We start from the raw sequence: 22,384 nt of genomic DNA on the forward strand, positions 1-22,384 counted from the left end.
GACTACTGTATATGGAAAAGAGTGGCCATGACATTCCTCAAAGATTCCACGGAAAGCCTAGTTTGGAACAAGACGCGGGTGAACTATTCCTTTAAACCATCATCCTTTAATTCATTATGTCCATATCTCTGTACATATCACACAACTAAACAACTTTTAGACGGTCATTGCTGGTAATCTGGACGTGTATATGCACACATCATAACTTCCTCTTTCACTGTTGCTTAAAAACCACTAGTCGACGGTTACCAGCTAAACAATTCTCACCTAAAGTCTGAGTGAAAACCCCAGACAATTGTTGTGACAGATGAAGTTTTGCTCATCATCACCACAATACTGAACTGAGACTACAGGATTGCTCAAATACACACACACACTTTACTATGCATGTATTTGAGTGTATATATGTTTAAGATGCAAGAGATGAACTGAGGTTTGCTCTAAAGCTAGCGTCCTTTCTGCATCAGCATCATCTGTTATATGGCGAATGCTTCCGGATTGTCAAAAAACTACCGGTTAGGTGTTCCATTTGCTGTGGATCTAGATACTCGTCTACCTGTTTCCTCCAGCATCTTCACAAGGTCCTTTGCTGTCTTATATGAACAGAGATGTTAAGCAGTTCCAATGAAGTCTTTATCTGTCACTCTTGGGTCCTTTTTTACTTTATTGAGCACTCTGCAGTGCTTAGTACACTAAGTACATAGTGTATATTGGAAGTGTACAGTGCATCATTCGGGACGTTATTAGGGGCAAAATTGTTTGGTGTGGTGAAAATTACACCTTAATGTTTATAATAATAATTCCTTACATTTATACAGTGCTTTTCTAGGCACTCAAAGTACTTTACATAGCATAGAGGGACTCTCCTCAACCACCATCAGTGTGCAGCATCCACCTGGATGATGCAACGGCAGCCATAGTGCGCCAAAACGCCCACCACACACCAGCTATTGGTGGAGAGGAGAGAGTAGAGTGATGTAGCCAATTCAGGGATGGAGATTAATACAAGGCCATGATAGCTAGGGGCCAATTGGGGAATTTGGCCAAATGGGATTTTGGGGATTTTTATTGACCACAGAGAGTCAGTACCTCGGTTTAACGTCTCATCGGAAAGATGATGCTTTTTTACAGTGTAGGTTGGAAAAAGTATGTGAACCCCTAGGCTAATGACACCAACAAAAGCTAATTAGAATAAGGAGTTGGCAAACATGGCGTCCAGTTAATTTAAAGAGATTGGAGGTGTGGGTTAGAGCTCATCTGACTTATAAAAAGCACTCAAACATTGAGTTTGCAATTCATAAGAAGCATCCGGTGACGTGGACCTTGTCTTGCAAAAAAGAGATCTCCGATCACAAATTGTTGCTTTGCATAAAGTTGGAAAGGGTTACAAAGTTATCTCGAAGAGATTAGATATTCATCTGTAAACAAGTAGACAATCTAGCTACACATGAAGATTTAGTACTACTATAGGTACTCTCACTAGAAGTGGCCGTCAGCCAAAATGACTCAAAAGGGCACACTGCAGAGTGCTCAGTAAGGTAAAAAAGGACCCAAGAGTGACAGCTAAAGACTTAAAGGAATCATTGGAACTGCTTAACATCTCTGTTCATATAAGACAGAAAAGGACCTTGTGAAGATGCTGGAGGAAACAGGTAGAAGAGTATCTAGATCCACAGCAAAACAAGTCCTATATCGACAAAACATGACAGGCTGCTCAGCAAGGACGAAGCCACTGCTCCAAAACCACCATAAAAAAGCCAGACTACAGTTTTTCAAGTGCACATGGGGCAAAGATCTTACATTTGGGGAAATGTCCTCTAGTCTGAGGAAACAAAAATTGAACTGTTTGGCCATAATGACCATCGCTATGTTTGGAGGATGAAGGGTGAGGCTGGCGAGCCGAAGAACACCGTCCCAACTGTGAAGCATGGGGGTGGCAGCATCATGTTGTGGGGGTGTTTGCTGCAGGAGGAACTGGTGCACTTCACAAAATAGATGTCATCATGAGGAAGGAAAATTATGTGGATATATTGAAGCAACATCTCAAGACATCAGCCAGGAAGTTAAAGCTCAGTCACAAATGGGTCTTCCAAATGGACAATGACCCCAAGCATACCTCCAAAGTTGTGGCAAAATGGCTCAAGGACAACAAAGTCAAGGTATTGGAGTGACCATCACAAAGCCCTGACCTCAATCTGAGCATGTGCGAGCAAGGAGCATTAATAAGCTCTTACCACCCACGTAAGTGCTTATTAATGTACACAGGTTTGTGTTTTGCAACACTGCAACCAATGAGCTATATTCGAACTCTGTGGTCTGGTTTCCCATATCTTAAACTGGCTTTTCCCGTAAAAGACACAATTTTGCCATTTGACAATATGATTATGTAAGAATGTTCTTTAAGTCTTGGCCAACATGTTTGTGAAATCAAGAGTCGCTGATTATGATCCAGACACACATGGACATTTATAAACTGTTGTGCTGTACAGACATGCCAAAAAAAGTCTTAATTTGCCATATTATTTAAAAAGATTTCTCCTCTGAATGATCTAAAAGATGACTGAGATGCATGAGAAAGTTACATGCATCTTTAATTAAAACAGGGTTGCATGCCAAGTTTGCATGTTCATTTTCTATATGGCAGGTAAAATAAGTTTGATGTCAATGCAAAGTCTCAGTATGTGTCTCAAGAGATCGACTGAGATGACTAGCAGAGCGCTGGTCTTGCAGTGACACAGACAGTCCTTTGTAAGGTATGGGGCCTGCAAGGGCCTGCGCAGACGGTGTTGATCAAAGCAGACACAAGCCGGTCTGGAACACCGTCTCAGCAAACAGCTGACAATACCGGCACAAACCACAAACCCCCTTGCAACAGACTTGCTAACTAAATATACTATACTCGCTCGCTATATAACATAAGAGCAGATTTGTGACCCTAAAGTTCGCTTCCAATGTTAAAGATTCTTAACATTGTCAAACTGGCAATTTTCATTTTTTGGAGAAAACTACAGGTCAAAAAACAACCGTAGAAATATGGTAGCGTCGTGATTTTATTTGTACACCGAGATAGATTCGTCTATTACTAAAATCAGTGGACTTCAGCACCCCTTGTTGCATCATATGTCAATGCTGTGAGTCTCAACATAGGAAAAAATACATTTTTGTGTTGTTTTTGCAAAGTTGGGCTGCTTATAACTTCAGAAGTATTACACATATCTTAATATCCTGTTGGATAATGGTTCAGAACAAACTTTCCTTTTTCCATCTTCATTTTTAAGACCCTGTATGGTTAAATACCAGAGATATGGAAATCTCAATGTGGCCCCAAAGTGTAAATGGTTACATTCGATCCATCTTCCCATTGTCAAAAACCAAATGTTGGTTACATGGTATGAAGACAGTTTTTCTTGTCCAACAAAACAAATGTCTGAAGTATAAATAGATGTTGAAATCAGAAACATACATTTATTGATTTATTTTAAAAAAGTACAAAAATACACTGAGAATAAGTGAAACATGTAGCAACCTACATTTAGTATTTGATTTCAGACAGTAGGGGTATTACCAAAATTGAAAATCTCAGCAAGTTGAATTTGGTTGATCTGACATGGAATAGCCCTTTAAGACTCGATGTAGTTGACCTATTATAAATCAGCTAACCTTTTTACAAAAGCAATGGGCTTTGAGTTAAGTGAATATTGCAGCGTCTACATCATATAACTCTTATTAAAAAAAAATTAAAATATATATTTATTGGGCAAAAGATTTGGTGACCATGTAAGAATCTATATATATATATATATATATATATATATATATATATATATATATATATATATATATATATATATATATATATATATATAGGGCAAATGATTTGATGACCTGTAAGAATCTATAATACACAAAATTATATTGATAAAAAAAAAAAATAAATAATAATTATATATATATATACACTCACCTAAATGATTATTAGGAACACCTGTTCAATTTCTCATTAATGCAATTATCTAATCAACCAATCACATGGCAGTTGCTTCAATGCATTTAGGGGTGTGGTCCTGGTCAAGACAATCTCCTGAACTCCAAACTGAATGTCAGAATGGGAAAGAAAGGTGATTTAAGCAATTTTGAGTGTGGCATGGTTGTTGGTGCCAGACGGGCCGGTCTGAGTATTTCACAATCTGCTCAGTTACTGGGATTTTCACGCACAACCATTTCTAGGGTTTACAAAGAATGGTGTGAAAAGGAAAAACATCCAGTATGCGGCAGTCCTGTGGGCTGAAAATGCCTTGTTGATGCTAGAGGTCAGAGGAGAATGGGCAGACTGATTCAAGCTGATAGAAGAGCAACTTTGCCTGAAATAACCACTGCTACAACCGAGGTATGCAGCAAAGCATTTGTGAAGCCACAACATGCACAACCTTGAGGCGGATGGGCTACAACAGCAGAAGACCCCACCAGGTACCACTCATCTCCACTACAAATAGGAAAAAGAGGCTACAATTTGCAAGAGCTCACCAAAATTGGACAGTTGAAGACTGGAAAAATGTTGCCTGGTCTGATGAGTCTCGATTTCTGTTGAGACATTCAGATGGTAGAGTCAGAATTTGGCGTAAACAGAATGAGAACATGGATCCATTATGTCTTGTTACCACTGTGCAGGCTGGTGGTGGTGGTGTAATGGTGTGGGGGATGTTTTCTTGGCACACTTTAGGCCCCTTAGTGCCAACTGGGCATTGTTTAAATGCCACGGCCTACCTGAGCATTGTTTCTGACCATGTCCATCCCTTTATGGCCACCATGTACCCATCCTCTGATGGCTACTTCCAGCAGGATAATGCACCATGTCACAAAGCTCGAATCATTTCAGATTGGTTTCTTGAACATGACAATGAGTTCACTGTACTAAAATGGCCCCCACAGTCACCAGATCTCAACCCAATAGAGCATCTTTGGGATGTGGTGGAACGGGAACTTTGTGCTCTGGATGTGCATCCCACAAATCTCCATCAACTGCAAGATGCTATACTATCAATATGGGCCAACATTTCTAAAGAATGCTTTCAGCACCTTGTTGAATCAGTGACACGTAGAATTAAGACAGTTCTGAAGGCTGAAAGGGGTCAAACACAGTATTAGTATGGTGTTCCTAATAATCCTTTAGGTGAGTGTGTATATATATATATATATATATATATATATATATATATATATATATATATATATATATATATATATATATAAATATATAAATGTATAGGACAAATTATTTGGTGACCCTGTAAGAATCTATAATACACAAAATTATATTGATATATATATATATAATCTAGCACACTACATTTAAAATTAGAGTACATTTAGAATAGTAAACCAACACACGTCCACAATAACAGTTTCAGAAAAATGTTTCTCAGAATAAATAACATATAGCAGGTCTGAACTCATGGCCAACAGCGTTTGATGGTCTGTACATGAATATTGGTGTCTGGAGGGTTCTTGCCCTGGTGGTCTCAAAAAACTAATGATGGGGTCTCTGTATGTTGGTCTGCAGGGAAACCACTAGAGTTATATCCCATAATGACATCCCCAGAGCACCGGACCAGGACTGCTGGCTCACATTACAGCACACTAACTCTCATAGAAACATCTCATATTAATAAAGAGCAATGCAAACTATTTCAATGAACAGTTCAAACAAATAACAACAAACCGTTGTGATGTATTTCGGTGAGACGAGGACCCACGTCCTGTGATGAAACACTAAAAATGCACTAGTGTCCCATGTTTGCGTGACATTCAATACTTTATCGCATTGTGGTTTCTCTGGGTTACTGCATCTTAGGGCATCTCTTTGGGTAAGTTAAGCCAATGTCTGTGTTATTATAAGAGGTTTGCAGTACTATGCACGCCCTGAAACATATAAATGACACATGGGTGTTTAATTCAGAAGTGATGAGCTCTATGCCCTGTATACCTTCCACTATGAGGGTTTTGTAGGGGTGAAATGTGTAAGAGAACAGGCTGAACTCACTCTCTTAAACGCCGTTTGTAACAATCCTACTGTGTGGCCATCATTATTGTATTAAAGAGGCATTAATTATGCCGTTAGGAGCGGGATCAGCGGGATCACCTGTAATCATCCAACCTGCTCCGCCGGTCCGCAAACACATCAGATACACACTTCACACCAGTCCGAGACATGCGCTGTTTAAACACACTGTAATCGGTGTCACGCACACAAACACTGTTAAGACCGGCAGACAATCAATGTCAGGACATGCTGATATCAGAGCCGAACCATGTCAAAATCAACCTTGTTTATGAACGTTTACCCTTAATAAATGCTGCTTGTCAACCTTGGAAAGAGACCGTGGAGTCTCCAGAAACCTCCGGTTTGCGTCTGTGTTCTGTTGATGTTTTATTTTGTGAAAATGTCTGAAGGGTGTGTAGTGTGTCATGTACCTCTCTTAAACAGGAGTATATGGGGCACACCAGCACTCTGAAGGGCTCTCCAGCGCTGCTCCTCATGGTGCCAAAGACCTCACAGAGAAATGTGATGAAACCCAACCAGCACTCCACATCTGTCTGCTGTAGCTCCTCACGACGCGTGAAATCCCTCTGAGAGAGAGATAGGCCGAGAGACATGTACATTACACACATGTGCGAGCAGAAAACATATACTGTTTTACAGATAGCACGAAGACACCAGTACTTAAGACATTGGATCTTATAAGCAACCATCAATGTACCCTAGCAACTACATAGCAACACCAGTCAATCACCCACAGCCAGTTCGGCAAGCTGTTTGGAACAGACTTTTCTATACAAATTTTCAATTCAGTTTATTGGTATAGTGCTTTTTACTATTATATATTGTTCCAAAGCAGAAAATAGATTTTTTTTCTTTTTAAATAATTAAAAAATAAATGTATTTTAAATACATATGAATAAATAATAATTACAAAAATATAAAGTAATAAATAGATAAAATTGATAAATAAATAGAATAAGATAAGTAAATAAATAGACAAAATAAAAAGATACAAAATAAACAGATAAAAATAGATAAAAAATATAAAATATTATAGATAATAATTAAAAACAATTATAAATGAAAATAAGATACATAATTACATATACAGTAAATAGATAAATAATAGATATAACAAATATAAAAAAATTATAAAAACAAAATACAAAAGAAAATAAAAGAATAAATTGATAAAAATGTATTAAAATAAACAGATAAAAATATAAAATATTATAGCTAATAATTAAAAACAATTATAGATGAAAATAAGATACATCATTATGTATATACAGTAAATAGATAAATAATAGACATAAAACAATATATAAAAATAATAAAAAGAAATACAAAAGAAAATAAGATAAATAGATAAAAAGACTAAATTGATAAAAAAATATATGTATAAAAATGTATTAAAATAAACAGATAAAAATAGCTAATAAAATAAATATATTAATGCATAATCAGATAAAATAATAAACAAACAAATAAGCCTTCAGGTCACAAGATTCCTAAAAATGCTCCCTAGATAGGCAGCTTACTAAGTCAACTACTAAATGAACGCAGCGCTGAATTATTTACAGCAAAGGGACTTTATTTAGAGAGTCCCTTTGAATATCTGTCTTTGTGCTCAAATGTCAGTCCTGTTGCTTTCTTGGTCTAAGAAACCGCAGGTCAGTTTGGGTAAAAATGCATGACGAAAGAAAATCAGATCATTATTTGTAAAACATGACTGCAGAGTGCACACGCGTCCAACGGTGAGTGCATACAAGGTCAGAAACGGGCATAACTGTAAACGGAGTGAAAATGACAGGATTTGTATTTTTGGATGAAATACTCCTTCACCCACGTTAGTATGTAGTAGTTACACGTGAGTGTTCTCACAAACAGCATGACTCTCTGTGTTTGTGGTAGATTGCTAAATGAGTCTGAGCGGACGTGTCATTTCACAGGGGTCAAAGTGATGCTTGTAGACGGCGAATCTGTTACATAATGCTGTTAGATCGCAAAAGCATCTGCTGGAGCGTCACACGGGAGAAGAGCGCTGGTTTATGTGAGGACAAACCAGAGTGACTCATCTACCTCAACACACACACACACACACACACACACACACACACACACACACACACACACACACACACACACACACACACACACACACACACACACACACACACACACACACACACACACACACCGATGCCTGATCTGAATTCCCTTTCCTGTAATTAATATTTAACTTTGGCGTCTTAAAATAAACAGAAGAACATTTTCTTTGTATTGTGTGAACAACTTGAAAAGTTGCTTTTTTTTATAGCTTTAAAGCTTCAGTCCCCTTTCAATTGCATTGAAAGAGCGACTAGTGCATTCTTTAAAATCTCTCCTTTAATGTTTGTAACAACATGAGGGTGAAGCAAGAGTGTAGCAGGGATGAACCCCGAGAGAGATAAAGGTGACCGGAGACGGCAGTGCGACAGATGCCTGGTCACCTGTGTGTGTGTGTGCCTTTTGGTTTAGCCGCCTCCTCCTTTCCATTGAACTGTGCTACACTGATGCCGAAACCCAGGAAGAGTCTCGTGGTCGCTATAATGTGGTTCTCGCTCTGTGGTGAGTTGTGCGTGGATGCCGTGGAGAATAGCGTGAAGCCTCCACATGCGCTACGTCTCCACGGTAACGCGCTCAACGAGTCACGTGATAAGATGCACGGATTGACGGTCTCAGACGCGCCGTCAACTGAGATTCGTCCTCCGCCACCCGGATTGAGGCGAGTCACTACGCCACCACGAGGACTTGGAGCGCATTGGGAATTGGGCGTTCCGAATTGGGGAAGAGGCTTTTTATTTGTTGATCGATTTAGTATGCCGAGGTACCAGGGCTGGTATTGTACCAAAGCCAAAGTTTTGGTATCATGGCAACCCTAATGTGTATGCATTTGTGAGTCGGCAGGGAGATTCAGTGTTTGTATGTGTGTGTGTGTGTGGAACAGGATGTGTGTTTTGGCAACACCAGAAACAGGGTCAGAGTTCTGCCTTAACACCACAGTTAGAAATGAGTCTAACATTCACTTCTCAAAAACAATGACAAACACTTAGAGCTACAGCAGCAAAACCACAGTACAGACAGACTGACCCCAAACCAACACAGAGAGAGAGAGAGAGAGAGAGAGAGAGAGAGAGAGAGAGAGAGACACTAATATACACTGGCGGCCAAAAGTTCAGAATAATATGCAGGTTTTGCTGTTTAGGAAGGAAATTGGTACTTCAATTCACCAAAGTGTCATTCAACTGATCACAAACTATATTCGGGACATTACTGATGTAACTAACAGCAGCATCACTCCAACACCTTATCCTTGAGTAATCATGCTAAATTGCTAATTTGATACTAGAAAATCACTTGCCATTATATCAAACACAGCTGAAATATATTAGGTTCATTAAATGAAGCTTAACATTGTCTTTGTTGCCACAGTATGCAATAGACTGGCATGTCTTAAGGTCAATATCAGGACAAAAATGGCCAAAAAAAGAAACTTTCTCTAGAAACTCGTCAGTCAATCATTGTTTTGAGGAATGAAGGTGATACAATGTTTGAGATTGCCCAAAAACTGAAGATTTCATCCAAAGTTGTAACTACAGTCTTCAAAGACGAAGCACAACTGTCTCTAACAAGGACAGAAAGAGATGTGGAAGACCAGATGTGCAACTAAACAAGAGAATAAGTACATCAGAGTCTCTAGTTTGAGAAATAGACGCCTCACATGTCCTCCGCTGACAGCTTCATTGAATTCTACCCGCTCAACACCAGTTTCATGTACAACAGTAAAGAGAAGACTCAGGAGGACTTATGGGAAGAATTGCAAAGAAAGACACTTTTGAAACAGAAAAACAAAAAGAAAAGGTTCGAGTGGGCAAAGAAACACAGACATTGGACAACAGATAATTGGAAAAGAGTGTTACGGATCTAAACCCCATTGAGCTTTTGTGGGATCAGCTCGACTGTAAGGTGCGTCAGAAGTGTCCGACAAGACAGTCACATCTATGGCAAGTGCTACAGGAAGTGTGGGGTGAAAGGTCAAGTGCTACAGGAAGTGTGGGGTCAAAGGTCACTGGAGTATCTGGACAAACTGACTGCTAGAATAACAAGGATCTGCAGAGCTGTCATTACTGCACATGGAGGATTTTTTGATGAGAACTCTTTGAAGTAGTTTAAGATTTGTTTTCAATTCATGTTATTAATGTCCCGAATATACATTGTGATCAGTTGAATGCCACTTTGGTGAATAAAAGTACCAATTTTTTTCCATAAGAGCAGGGGTGAAAATTTCATCAAAATGTTGGGGGGGACAATAAACATAAAAATTCTCAAGAGCAATTTTTGAAGGGGTTTTTTGTTGTTGCCCCGTTTGCATTTGTATTATTTTATTCCTTAAACATTTATTTTAAGAATATATCATTATATTATTTACAATACACATATTTTAATGATATTTTAGGGGGGGACAACCCTCAGATAGGGGGTCCTGACCCCCCCGACCCCCCCGCGATTTCCGCCTATGCATAAGAGCAAAATCTGTACATTATTCCAAACTGTTGGCCGCCAGGGTGTGTATGTGTGTGTGTGTGTGTGTGTGTGTGTGAGAGAGAGAGACCTTAAAGTCCCCATGAATTCAAAATTGACCATACTTACTTTGTTTCCCTAAATTGATCGTTTTGTGGTGAAAAATTCATCCATGCAAGTCAGTCCACACAAAAAACATTTTTGGCTTCGTAATCTTTAATCAAAATCTGAAAATTCCCCGCCCCTCTGCATTGGAGGACCTTGCCTGATGACGTAGGTTTGACGGTTTAGGTGTCCCTTAACATCCGTAACCACGCCCCTCCAACTGACAGTAGACAGGCTGCCTGTGTGTTTGCGAGCATTGACAGCGTGTGAAAGGAGAGATGGCGAGGAGGTGCATTTTTGGTTGTGACACTCACGGAACACTTTTTACCATTCGAACACTCCGCATGTAACGGCTCAAACATGTAAGGTCTGATTCCCCCCTTGACGAAATGATCCTCAGTGTGTTCCTGTTCTTCTTCATCTTCCTCCTCCTCCTGCTGCAGGAAGGGGACTGCTGGCGGTGTTTCAGGCGGCGAGTAATCCTCAACAACCGATTGTAAACTTGCGTTAAGATCTGCCTCCATTTCTGAATGAAACACCTACTTTTTTAGATCCAATCAGGTGCTAGTTGGAAAAAAAAGCCACGCCCACTATTTTGCCTCATTTAGTATTCCGTTTCTCTCGGAAATACTTCACAACACTGGAGAAAAGTCGTTTGCAACTTCCGGTTCACGGGGACTTTAAAGGAGCCACATTCTACATGTTTAGTAGCATTAATAATGTTAGTCAAGGTTCATGCACCAAAAACAGTAACTTTTCTTGACCATTTTTCACCCTTTCTATGACCCAATAAAATAATTATAATGTTCCTAAACATAGGCTTCATTTTCAAAATACAATAAAAATAACAAAATATTAGATTTCTTATTGTCTTTGTCTTGATGTTGGTGATGACCTGAACACGTTCTTTCAAACTTGAACTATTCACAGAATCAAACATTCAATAAACACATACACACACGCGCGCACACACACGAACACACACAAGCACACGCACGCATACACGCAGGCACATACACGCACGCACAAGTACACACATGCACGCACACACACACACACACACACACACACACACACCTCACCTGCAACATGTTGAGTAAGAGAGAACGGAATTTGGTGCCTTCCACCATGAACAGCGACATCTTGTCACAGAGTTTGGCAGCGGTGGCCGCAAAGCTTCGGTTGCTGACTGCTTTACGATAAATTGTGTGTACGATCTCACTGAGCGTCCTCTCGGAGTCTGCGGAGTTCTGCATCTCCTCCATGAAGGTGGTGAGCTGCGCCTCTACACCGCTGCTGTTACTCCTCATGCTGTTCAAGATTTCTAATAATCTGTCCATTCGGTTCAGCTGAGGTCCGGCTGTCGCCACGGCAACCTCCTCCTGCCATTCAAAAGAAGAGCGAGTGTTCATGTGATTTGCATCTCAAGCATGATCTTCTCTGACACTTTTGTCCACTCGGTTACCAAGTACACTAATTATTGAAAAAACTTTATTAGGGGCAAAAAAAACTTAACGTGGTGGAATTGATGCCACATTAACATAATGCTGTAATTTTTTAAAAATGTATCGAAATAATTTTCACTCAAAGAATATTGAAATGGTTTGTTTATTTCACTCTTTGATAAGTGTTTTAAACGTGTAATAACTTGTATTTGTATAATGGATTTTCCTAGTTTAATGTTGGAAGTCTGGGTCTGGGACAAGGCTAAAACAATAACAATAAATGCAATACATACAAGGCATTTGAAAAGTACCAAAAGTAAATGATGAAAGTCTAGAAGTCAGTTTTAATGTGACCTTCATATAACAATGTAAAAAGTTGAAAAATTTAAAATGTATGCATTGTTATCTGGATGAGTTGTAGTCGATAGTGAAGCAGTGAAAATCGATGTACTCCTTCAATACTGTTTAAAAAGCATCTCATTTGTGTCACTACTTAAATCCTATACTTCTATTTGTGTCATTGTTTTGATGACCTCACTTTTATTCTGAAATGCAGTAAATAGTAATAATAAAGAATGAGCAGATGTCTTGCATGACCCGTTATGATTGGCTAGTTCTCACCTTCTCTTTGAGTCTCCTCCTCAGTCTCTCTTTTGACGACTGCAGTAAGCAAATCTTCCCTCCCTCCGTCTTCTCTTTCTCTTCATTCTTTTTCTCTTTCACTGGCTCATCCTTCACTCCTCTTTCTGTCTGCGGTTCGAGCACCTCCAGTTTTACATTATCGGTCTCTTTGGTATTGCGTGCCCTGTCGGCCCCTTGAGATGAACTGTTCGTCTGGTGTTTCGGTTGTTGATGCCAGCGGCGGTTCTGACTGTAGCCGTGATGCGGACCACCCTGCCGACAGCCCTGGCTCTGCTGCCCCTGGTAACCTCGCCCTCCGTGCTTCGTCCCAACACCTGATTGGTGCTCTACGTTGGGCAGTTGCGTCAGATTGGTTGGCTGTTGCTGCTGCGGTCCCTGCAGTGGATTCTGACATTTCCCGCCAGCTCCTCCTCCAGGCGGATGCTTTTGCGATCTAGGAGATGAACGAATTCATGTTAGCGAATTGGCGAATTTATTTTTATGTTACTAGAGTAAATTTTACAATAAGTATCTATTTGTTAACATTAGTCAATGCATTAGGTATAATGAACTAACAATGAAGAATATATTTTTAACATCACTTAATAATCGGTACTTGTTGATTAATTTATGTTTAATGTTAATTTATAAATGTACAATCGTTCATTATTAATGATTACTAAGCATTAACTAATGTTATTACAAGGCTCTCTGTAATACTTGATTATGATTGGTCAATGGCGCCATCTAGTGGTCTGATAATTCTCAGTAACAACCGCACATCCATGTATCAAGAGTGCCCATCCGGGCATTGCCAGTCATCTTTCCTGCTTCTCGGATAACAGTGCGAATTCTACAAGTAAGCTAGTCAGGTTTTCTTTTTCTTTTTTTATTAAAAGTTGTGTATGCCAAGTACGAGATAATGTACAGTTATAGCTGGATGTCTCCACGGTAACTCGCTAAACAAGCCACGTGATAAAATGCACGGATTGACGGTCTCAGACACGTAGGCACCCGAGAATCGTCCACCGCCACCTGGATTGAGGCGAGTCACTACGCCACCACGAGGACTTAGAGCGCATTGCGAATTGGGCGTTACACATTGGGGAGGATACTTTTAATGGTGCTTTGTGTCCTTTTTGAGCTCAACAGCATCGGAGAAGAGCAGCGTCCATATTTTGCTAAACATCTCATTTTATGTTCAATTGGGTTAACTTGGCCTTTAATGTTCGTATATGATGATTTACAGTAGATCTCAGCCCATATGCAAACACCCAAATCTCCATGTTTGTAGCAAATGTGCAGAGTTTACAGGATGATCTATGTTCACCAGCAATCTCACGTTATCCTAAAACTAACACTGGATTATGAAGATTTACAAACACACACATATGCATACATATACACACAGACATGTGATCTTTGTGTTAGCATACATTAAGAGTGCGCCATATGTCAGTATGGGTATATGTATATTATTGACTTTATTCTGCGTTCACGTGGATTACTAATAGATCCTTTTCTTTCGTAAGCCTGTTGACATTCCACACCAAAAAATACAGATTCCTCTAGACGAGTCTGGTGAAGTTTGAATATGACTGTTAGTTTGGGTCCTATGATGTCATCCTCCCCATCTCAAATTGGAAACATCAGCGCAAACATCAAAGACTAACGCCTTCACTAGTGACAAAAAGCAAATGTAAACTTTGTGCCGCTGTAAAACTAGGAATTCCCTGCTCTTTAAACCACTCACGCACACATACACCCCCACACAAAGGTCAGTTCTCGCCGAGAGGATAGTCTTTCCGTTTGATTGACAGCTTTAGAGTAAGACATCCTGGTTAAGGTGGTGTTTGTCAGTGGCGTTCTGGGGTTTTATGAGGGTTCGTTTTAGGGGAGACACAATTCACAACTCAATGCCAGGATGAAAATAAGACGCAAAAGCTGCTGACCGTGACATTCTATAAGTTAACACGGGTTAACACTTTAAGCCACGCTTCAGGGAACACGTTTCACGCAGATGCTTAAAGCTTTCACTCCAGTCTCTCCGTCAAAACATCATTCACTTCAAAGACTTCACGGGAAGACTTTGCTTAACCATACATATTTTCGGTGTAAGATTATCAATACAGTTTTCTGAGCAGTGTCATAGCCAAGGGTGGGCTGGGATGGCCCTGGGCCCACCCAAATTATACCCAGGCCCACCCAGAATATTAGAGATTATTCTTTGACTTCAAATAGATATTGATAAAATAGTAAAAAACTAAAACATTTATACATTATGATTTCTGAAAGTGTGAAAGAACTGTTTGAATGCGCCGGTTATCTGTAGTTTTTTGGGGGTTTTTGTTGAGGCCCAACCTAAAAGTAATTTCCTGGCTACGCCGCTTGATTCTGAGGTAAAATACCACAATACTTGTATAATGATCGAATATATAAAAACTAAAAGTAGCACACATAAAACTGAAATTATCTACAAAACAAAGCTTCAACAGAGTCCGCAAGTTAGATTTTCAAACTTTACCTTTGAATGTCTTCGAAACACAATTTGAAGGGTGCTAATCGCTCCCCCTCAAAGCTATGTAGTTGCCAAATATAGCAGCAATGATTTAGTAATTTCCTGATGTTGTTGATCATCGTCAGTCACTGAGTGATGCAATCGGCTTCTGGATATTTGTCTGATATCCGATTACACCATCCTGTCGCCCAGTCTCATTATTTATAGTTACTATGAAGTAAACACAAAAGACTGACATCCTGTCAGGGTCAAAAATTAAGGGGGGCTCCACCAGAGCACTCACAGATCATCACAGATCCTCCACCTGGTCGTCTGATGGTTAGATGGAGACCTGGAGGGGCCTTCAAGCCAGAGTCTTGCACCCAGTGTGAAATTTGGTGGAGGATCGGTGATGATCTGGGGGTGCTTCAGTAAGGCTGGAATCGGGCAGATTCGTCTTTGTGAAGGATGCATGAATCAAGCCACGTACAAGGTTATCCTGGAAGAATACTTGCTTCCTTCTGCTCTGGCAATGTTCCCCAACTCTGAGGATTGGGTTCTCCAGTAGGACAATGCTCCATGCCACACAGACTGGGCAATCAAGGTGTGGATGGAGGAGCACCAGATCAAGATCCTGTCATGGCCAGCCCAATCTCCAGACCTGAACCCCATTGAAGACCTCTGGAATGTTATAAAGAGGAAGATGGACGGCCACAAGCCAACAAACAAAGCCGAGCTGCTTGAATTTTTGCACCCGGAGTGGCATAAAGTCGCCCAACAGCAATGTGAAAGACTGGTAGAGACCATGACAAGCTGCATGAAAGCTGTGATTGAAAATCAGGATTATTCCCCCAATATACTGATTCCTGAACTCTTCCCAAGTTAAACATTAGTATTGTGTTGATTAAAAATGAATATGAACTTGTTTTCTTTGCATTAGTCGAGCTCTGAAAACACGGCAAATGTCCAGTTGTCATTTTCTGCAAATAAATGCTCTAAATGACCATATTTTTATTTGGGATTTGGGAGAAATGTTGTCAGTATGTTATAGAATAAAACTAAAATGTTCATGTAACAGTTTAAGGCTGGGCAAAGAGGAGACGTGAACCGGCTGAACAGTCAACATAAAAGTTAAATTATATAAATGCACTTAAAACAACATAAAACGTAAAGGAACAAAGACACATTTACATTTACGCATTTGGCAGATGCTTTTATCCAAAGCAACTTACAGTGCACTTATTACAGGGACAATCCCCCAGAGCAACCTGGAGTTAAGTGCCTTGCTCAAGGATACAATGGTGGTGGCTGTGGGGATCGAACCAGCGACCTTCTGATTACCAGTTAGGTGCTTTAGCCCACTACGCCACCACCACTCCATGCAGCGCGGCAGCGTGCGTCTCTCTCGAACTGGCATCTCCGGCTCCCGCTAACGGCCCGGCCACGTCCCCCTCATCATCACAGTTAATTTTACTCAAACACATACCTATAACCTTTAGGTTATAAACCTACAGCACAGAGTCTGTATGTACTGGATGATTCTATGAGTGGATTCTAGTGTTGTGTTTCTCAATACGAGTGAAGTCTGCGGTACTATGGCTGTAATGGTGTCCAGAGAGCTTGTTCAAGTATGCCTGTCCTTGGCTTTTCTCCATTTTGAGTGTGTATGTGTCTGTCTCTAATGTGTCCTCCAAGCGTGAGGCACTAGAAAGAGCACTTCAGTGTTGTACGCAGAGCACAGACTGATTCAATGGTGTTCACACACTACCACAACAAATCCACAAACAAATACTAACACAGTTCCCTGAGAAAACCTTTTCCATAACTGTGTCTGCTTTACCCAAGATAAGCCCTGACTGACAGGTCTCTTCCCTCTTCATATCCAGATTTTCAGAGTTAATGTCTGTGTATCTTGTTCAAACTAAAGTTTTCAAAATTAAGTTTAACGTTGTTTGTTTTTGAGTTGCCACAGTGTGCAATAGACTGGCATTTCTTAAGGTCAATATCAGGTCAAAAATGGCAAAAAAAGAAACAGCTTTCTCTAGAAACTCATCAGTCAATCATTGTTTTGAGGAATGAAGGCTATACAATGCTTGACATTGCAAAAAACTGCAGATTTCATCCAAAGTTGTAACTACAGTCTTCAAAGACGAAGCACAACTGTCTCTAACAAGGACAGAAAGAGATGTGGAAGACCAGATGTGCAACTAAACAAGAGGATAAGTACATCAGAGTCTCTAGTTTGAGAAATAGACGCCTCACATGTCCTCCGCTGACAGCTTCATTGAATTCTACCCCCTCAACACCAGTTTCATGTACAACAGTAAAGAGAAGACTCAGGAGGACTTAAGGGAAGAACTGCAAAGAAAGACACTTTTGAAACAGAAAAACAAAAAGAAAAGGTTTGAGTGGGCAAAGAAACACAGACATTGCACAACAGATAATTGGAAAAGAGTGTTACGGATCTAAACCCCATTGAGCTTTTGTGGGATCAGCTAGACTGTAAGGTGCGTCAGAAGTGCCCGACAAGACAGTCACGTCTATGGCAAGTGCTACAGGAAGTGTGGGGTGAAAGGTCAAGTGCTACAGGACGTGTGGGGTGAAAGGTCACCGGAGTATCTGGACAAACTGACCGCTAGAATAACAAGGATCTGCAAACCTCTAAGGTTAAAAAAGGCGCTATATAAGTGCAGAACATTTACCTTGTTATATTATGCAGGCATTAATCCAGACATTATAAAAAGAGCAGTTGACTTTGGGAGTCCGTTTGGATTATACAGATTATACTGGTATACTCCTCAGAATGCATCAACACTGTGGACAGAACATAATGAAACAGTTATGCCAAATTAGGTAAATGAAAAAAGTTTGGTCGAGTGGCATTCTCAGAGCTTGCTATTGCTGAGCTTCTTCATCTGCTAATGTAAATTGCATAAAGTACGAAACATTTTAGATGGGAATCAATTAAAGTCAAACTAGGCAAACTATGATGGGCCGTACATTAACAGGTGTTAGTGGAGCGCTCTTGGTGCGTAAGAGAACAATAATGTTCCTCACTCTGGGCAAAATGATGCCGCTCTGCTTCCACTCCGCTCACATTCTCTGCTCTGGAATATAAACCACATTTTTGTCAACTAAAAGGTCCTGCGATTTACAGTTCAAAGCGACTTATATGTAACATATATGATGTTGTCCGGTCAAATACGCGCTACACACCAAAACACATGTGCTTCCATGCAAACAGATGAAAAAAATCAGTCCTAGAGATGGTAGAAGTGTTTATAAATAGACTATTCAGAGTACTTTGCCTATACAAAGTATTTTAAGCAAATAGTTTAAATACACTGTCCATCATAATATTACTGTGCTAAAAAATGCAACTCCTCACACCCCAACAACATAAAGTTTTATCACACTCAGTCAGTGAACCGGACAATTAGTGCATAGAAAATAGGGATGCAAATTTAATTGATTGACTCAAGGTAAGGTTGAGAGCAAAGTAGTAAAGTAAGAAAGCAAGCAGGATGCCAAGGCTACTGATCCAGGGTAAGATGATGTTAGTTTGAATCCTAAGAATGGGTCAACTCATCACCAAGAACATGAGTCAGGGGAGTCGCTTGGAACTGGACCTGTTTAAGACACTGACCTGGATACTTGCCGCTTACCCTCGGCGGGCAGTAGCACTGTCAGTTGGTCCTGGGGCAATTCGATTCGGCTATGAGTGTGACAGGGAGATGGAGGGTGAAGAAGGGATCAAAGCATGAAAAAGAGGAGGGATGATTAGAGGAGAGAAAACTAAAAAATAGACAAAAGAAAAAAAGATGAGTAGAGAGAAGGGAATGGAATAATAGAACTAAACATCAACTTCTTTCAAAAAAATACATGAGTCGCTGAATGGGAGAGTTAAAGGGATAGTTCACCAAAATAAAAAATAATCGCGTTCAATAATGAGTTGTCAGTTTTTCTGTATGATGTAAACAATGTTACATCTACTATAGAACATCACAGCAACTAAAGAATTTTACGTCTACTATAGAACACCACAGCAACTAAAGAGTGTTACGTCTACTATAGAACACCACAGCAACTAAAGAATGTTACGTCTACTATAGAACACCACAGCAACTAAAGAATGTTACGTCTACTATAGAACACCACAGCAACTAAAGAGTGTTACGTCTACTATAGAACACCACAGCAACTAAAGAGTGTTACGTCTACTATAGAACACCACAGCAACTAAAGAGTGTTACGTCTACTATAGAACATCTCAGCAACTAAAGAATGTTACGTCTACTATAGAACACCACAGCAACTAAAGAATGTTACGTCTACTATAGAACACCACAGCAACTAAAGAATGTTACGTCTACTATAGAACACCACAGCAACTAAAGAATTTTACATCTACTATAGAACACCACAGCAACTAAAGAATTTTACGTATACTATAGAACATCACAGCAACTAAAGAATTTTACATCTACTATAGAACATCACAGCAACTAAAGAATGTTACGTCTACTATAGAACATCCACAGCAACTAAAAGAATGTTTACGTCTACTATAGAACACCACAGCAACTAAAGAATTTTACGTCTACTATAGAACACCACAGCAACTAAAGAATTTTACGTCTACTATAGAACACCACAGCAACTAAAGAATTTTACGTCTACTATAGAACACCACAGCAACTAAAGAATGTTACGTCTACTATAGAACACCACAGCAACTAAAGAATGTTACGTCTACTATAGAACACCACAGCAACTAAAGAATGTTACGTCTACTATAGAACACCACAGCAACTAAAGAATGTTACGTCTACTATAGAACACCACAGCAACTAAAGAATGTTACGTCTACTATAGAACACCACAGCAACTAAAGAATGTTACGTCTACTATAGAACACCACAGCAACTAAAGAATGTTACGTCTACTATAGAACACCACAGCAACTAAAGAATGTTACGTCTACTATAGAACACCACAGCAACTAAAGAATGTTACGTCTACTATAGAACACCACAGCAACTAAAGAATGTTACGTCTACTATAGAACACCACAGCAACTAAAGAATGTTACGTCTACTATAGAACACCACAGCAACTAAAGAATGTTACGTCTACTATAGAACACCACAGCAACTAAAGAATGTTACGTCTACTATAGAACACCACAGCAACTAAAGAATGTTACGTCTACTATAGAACACCACAGCAACTAAAGAATGTTACGTCTACTATAGAACACCACAGCAACTAAAGAATGTTACGTCTACTATAGAACACCACAGCAACTAAAGAATGTTACGTCTACTATAGAACACCACAGCAACTAAAGAATGTTACGTCTACTATAGAACACCACAGCAACTAAAGAGTGTTACGTCTACTATAGAACACCACAGCAACTAAAGAATGTTACGTCTACTATAGAACACCACAGCAACTAAAGAATGTTACGTCTACTATAGAACACCACAGCAACTAAAGAATGTTACGTCTACTATAGAACACCACAGCAACTAAAGAATGTTACGTCTACTATAGAACACCACAGCAACTAAAGAATGTTACGTCTACTATAGAACACCACAGCAACTAAAGAATGTTACGTCTACTATAGAACACCACAGCAACTAAAGAATGTTACGTCTACTATAGAACACCACAGCAACTAAAGAATGTTACGTCTACTATAGAACACCACAGCAACTAAAGAATGTTACGTCTACTATAGAACACCACAGCAACTAAAGAATGTTACGTCTACTATAGAACACCACAGCAACTAAAGAATGTTACGTCTACTATAGAACACCACAGCAACTAAAGAATGTTACGTCTACTATAGAACACCACAGCAACTAAAGAATGTTACGTCTACTATAGAACACCACAGCAACTAAAGAATGTTACGCCTACTATAGAACACCACAGCAACTAAAGAATGTTACGTCTACTATAGAACACCACAGCAACTAAAGAATGTTACGTCTACTATAGAACACCACAGCAACTAAAGAATGTTACGTCTACTATAGAACACCACAGCAACTAAAGAATGTTACGTCTACTATAGAACACCACAGCAACTAAAGAATGTTACGTCTACTATAGAACACCACAGCAACTAAAGAATGTTACGCCTACTATAGAACACCACAGCAACTAAAGAATGTTACGTCTACTATAGAACACCACAGCAACTAAAGAATGTTACGTCTACTATAGAACACCACAGCAACTAAAGAATGTTACGTCTACTATAGAACACCACAGCAACTAAAGAATGTTACGTCTACTATAGAACACCACAGCAACTAAAGAATGTTACGTCTACTATAGAACACCACAGCAACTAAAGAATGTTACGTCTACTATAGAACACCACAGCAACTAAAGAATGTTACGTCTACTATAGAACACCACAGCAACTAAAGAATGTTACGTCTACTATAGAACACCACAGCAACTAAAGAATGTTACGCCTACTATAGAACACCACAGCAACTAAAGAATGTTACGTCTACTATAGAACACCACAGCAACTAAAGAATGTTACGTCTACTATAGAACACCACAGCAACTAAAGAATGTTACGTCTACTATAGAACACCACAGCAACTAAAGAATGTTACGTCTACTATAGAACACCACAGCAACTAAAGAATGTTACGTCTACTATAGAACACCACAGCAACTAAAGAATGTTACGCCTACTATAGAACACCACAGCAACTAAAGAATGTTACGCCTACTATAGAACACCACAGCAACTAAAGAATGTTACGTCTACTATAGAACACCACAGCAACTAAAGAATGTTACGCCTACTATAGAACACCACAGCAACTAAAGAATGTTACGTCTACTATAGAACACCACAGCAACTAAAGAATGTTACGCCTACTATAGAACACCACAGCAACTAAAGAATGTTACGCCTACTATAGAACACCACAGCAACTAAAGAATGTTACGCCTACTATAGAACACCACAGCAACTAAAGAATGTTACGTCTACTATAGAACACCACAGCAACTAAAGAATGTTACGTCTACTATAGAACACCACAGCAACTAAAGAATGTTACGTCTACT

General features: G+C 39.6%; 1 protein-coding gene across 1 annotated transcript in view; it reads right to left on the reverse strand.

Annotated features, from left to right (window-relative positions):
- Positions 1-22,384, reverse strand: part of LOC127629029 (CBP80/20-dependent translation initiation factor-like) — a 68,923-nt gene that overhangs the window by 8,294 nt on the left and 38,245 nt on the right. Inside the window, exons 9-11 of the mRNA XM_052106040.1 lie at positions 12,775-13,228; positions 11,791-12,090; positions 6,472-6,627 (exon numbers count right to left, since the gene is read on the reverse strand). Coding sequence (XP_051962000.1) covers positions 6,472-6,627; positions 11,791-12,090; positions 12,775-13,228 — 910 coding nt within the window. The remainder of the gene's footprint in view (positions 1-6,471; positions 6,628-11,790; positions 12,091-12,774; positions 13,229-22,384) is intronic.

The sequence above is a fragment of the Xyrauchen texanus genome, chromosome 35, assembly GCF_025860055.1.
Source record: "Xyrauchen texanus isolate HMW12.3.18 chromosome 35, RBS_HiC_50CHRs, whole genome shotgun sequence".
NCBI lineage: Eukaryota > Metazoa > Chordata > Actinopteri > Cypriniformes > Catostomidae > Xyrauchen > Xyrauchen texanus.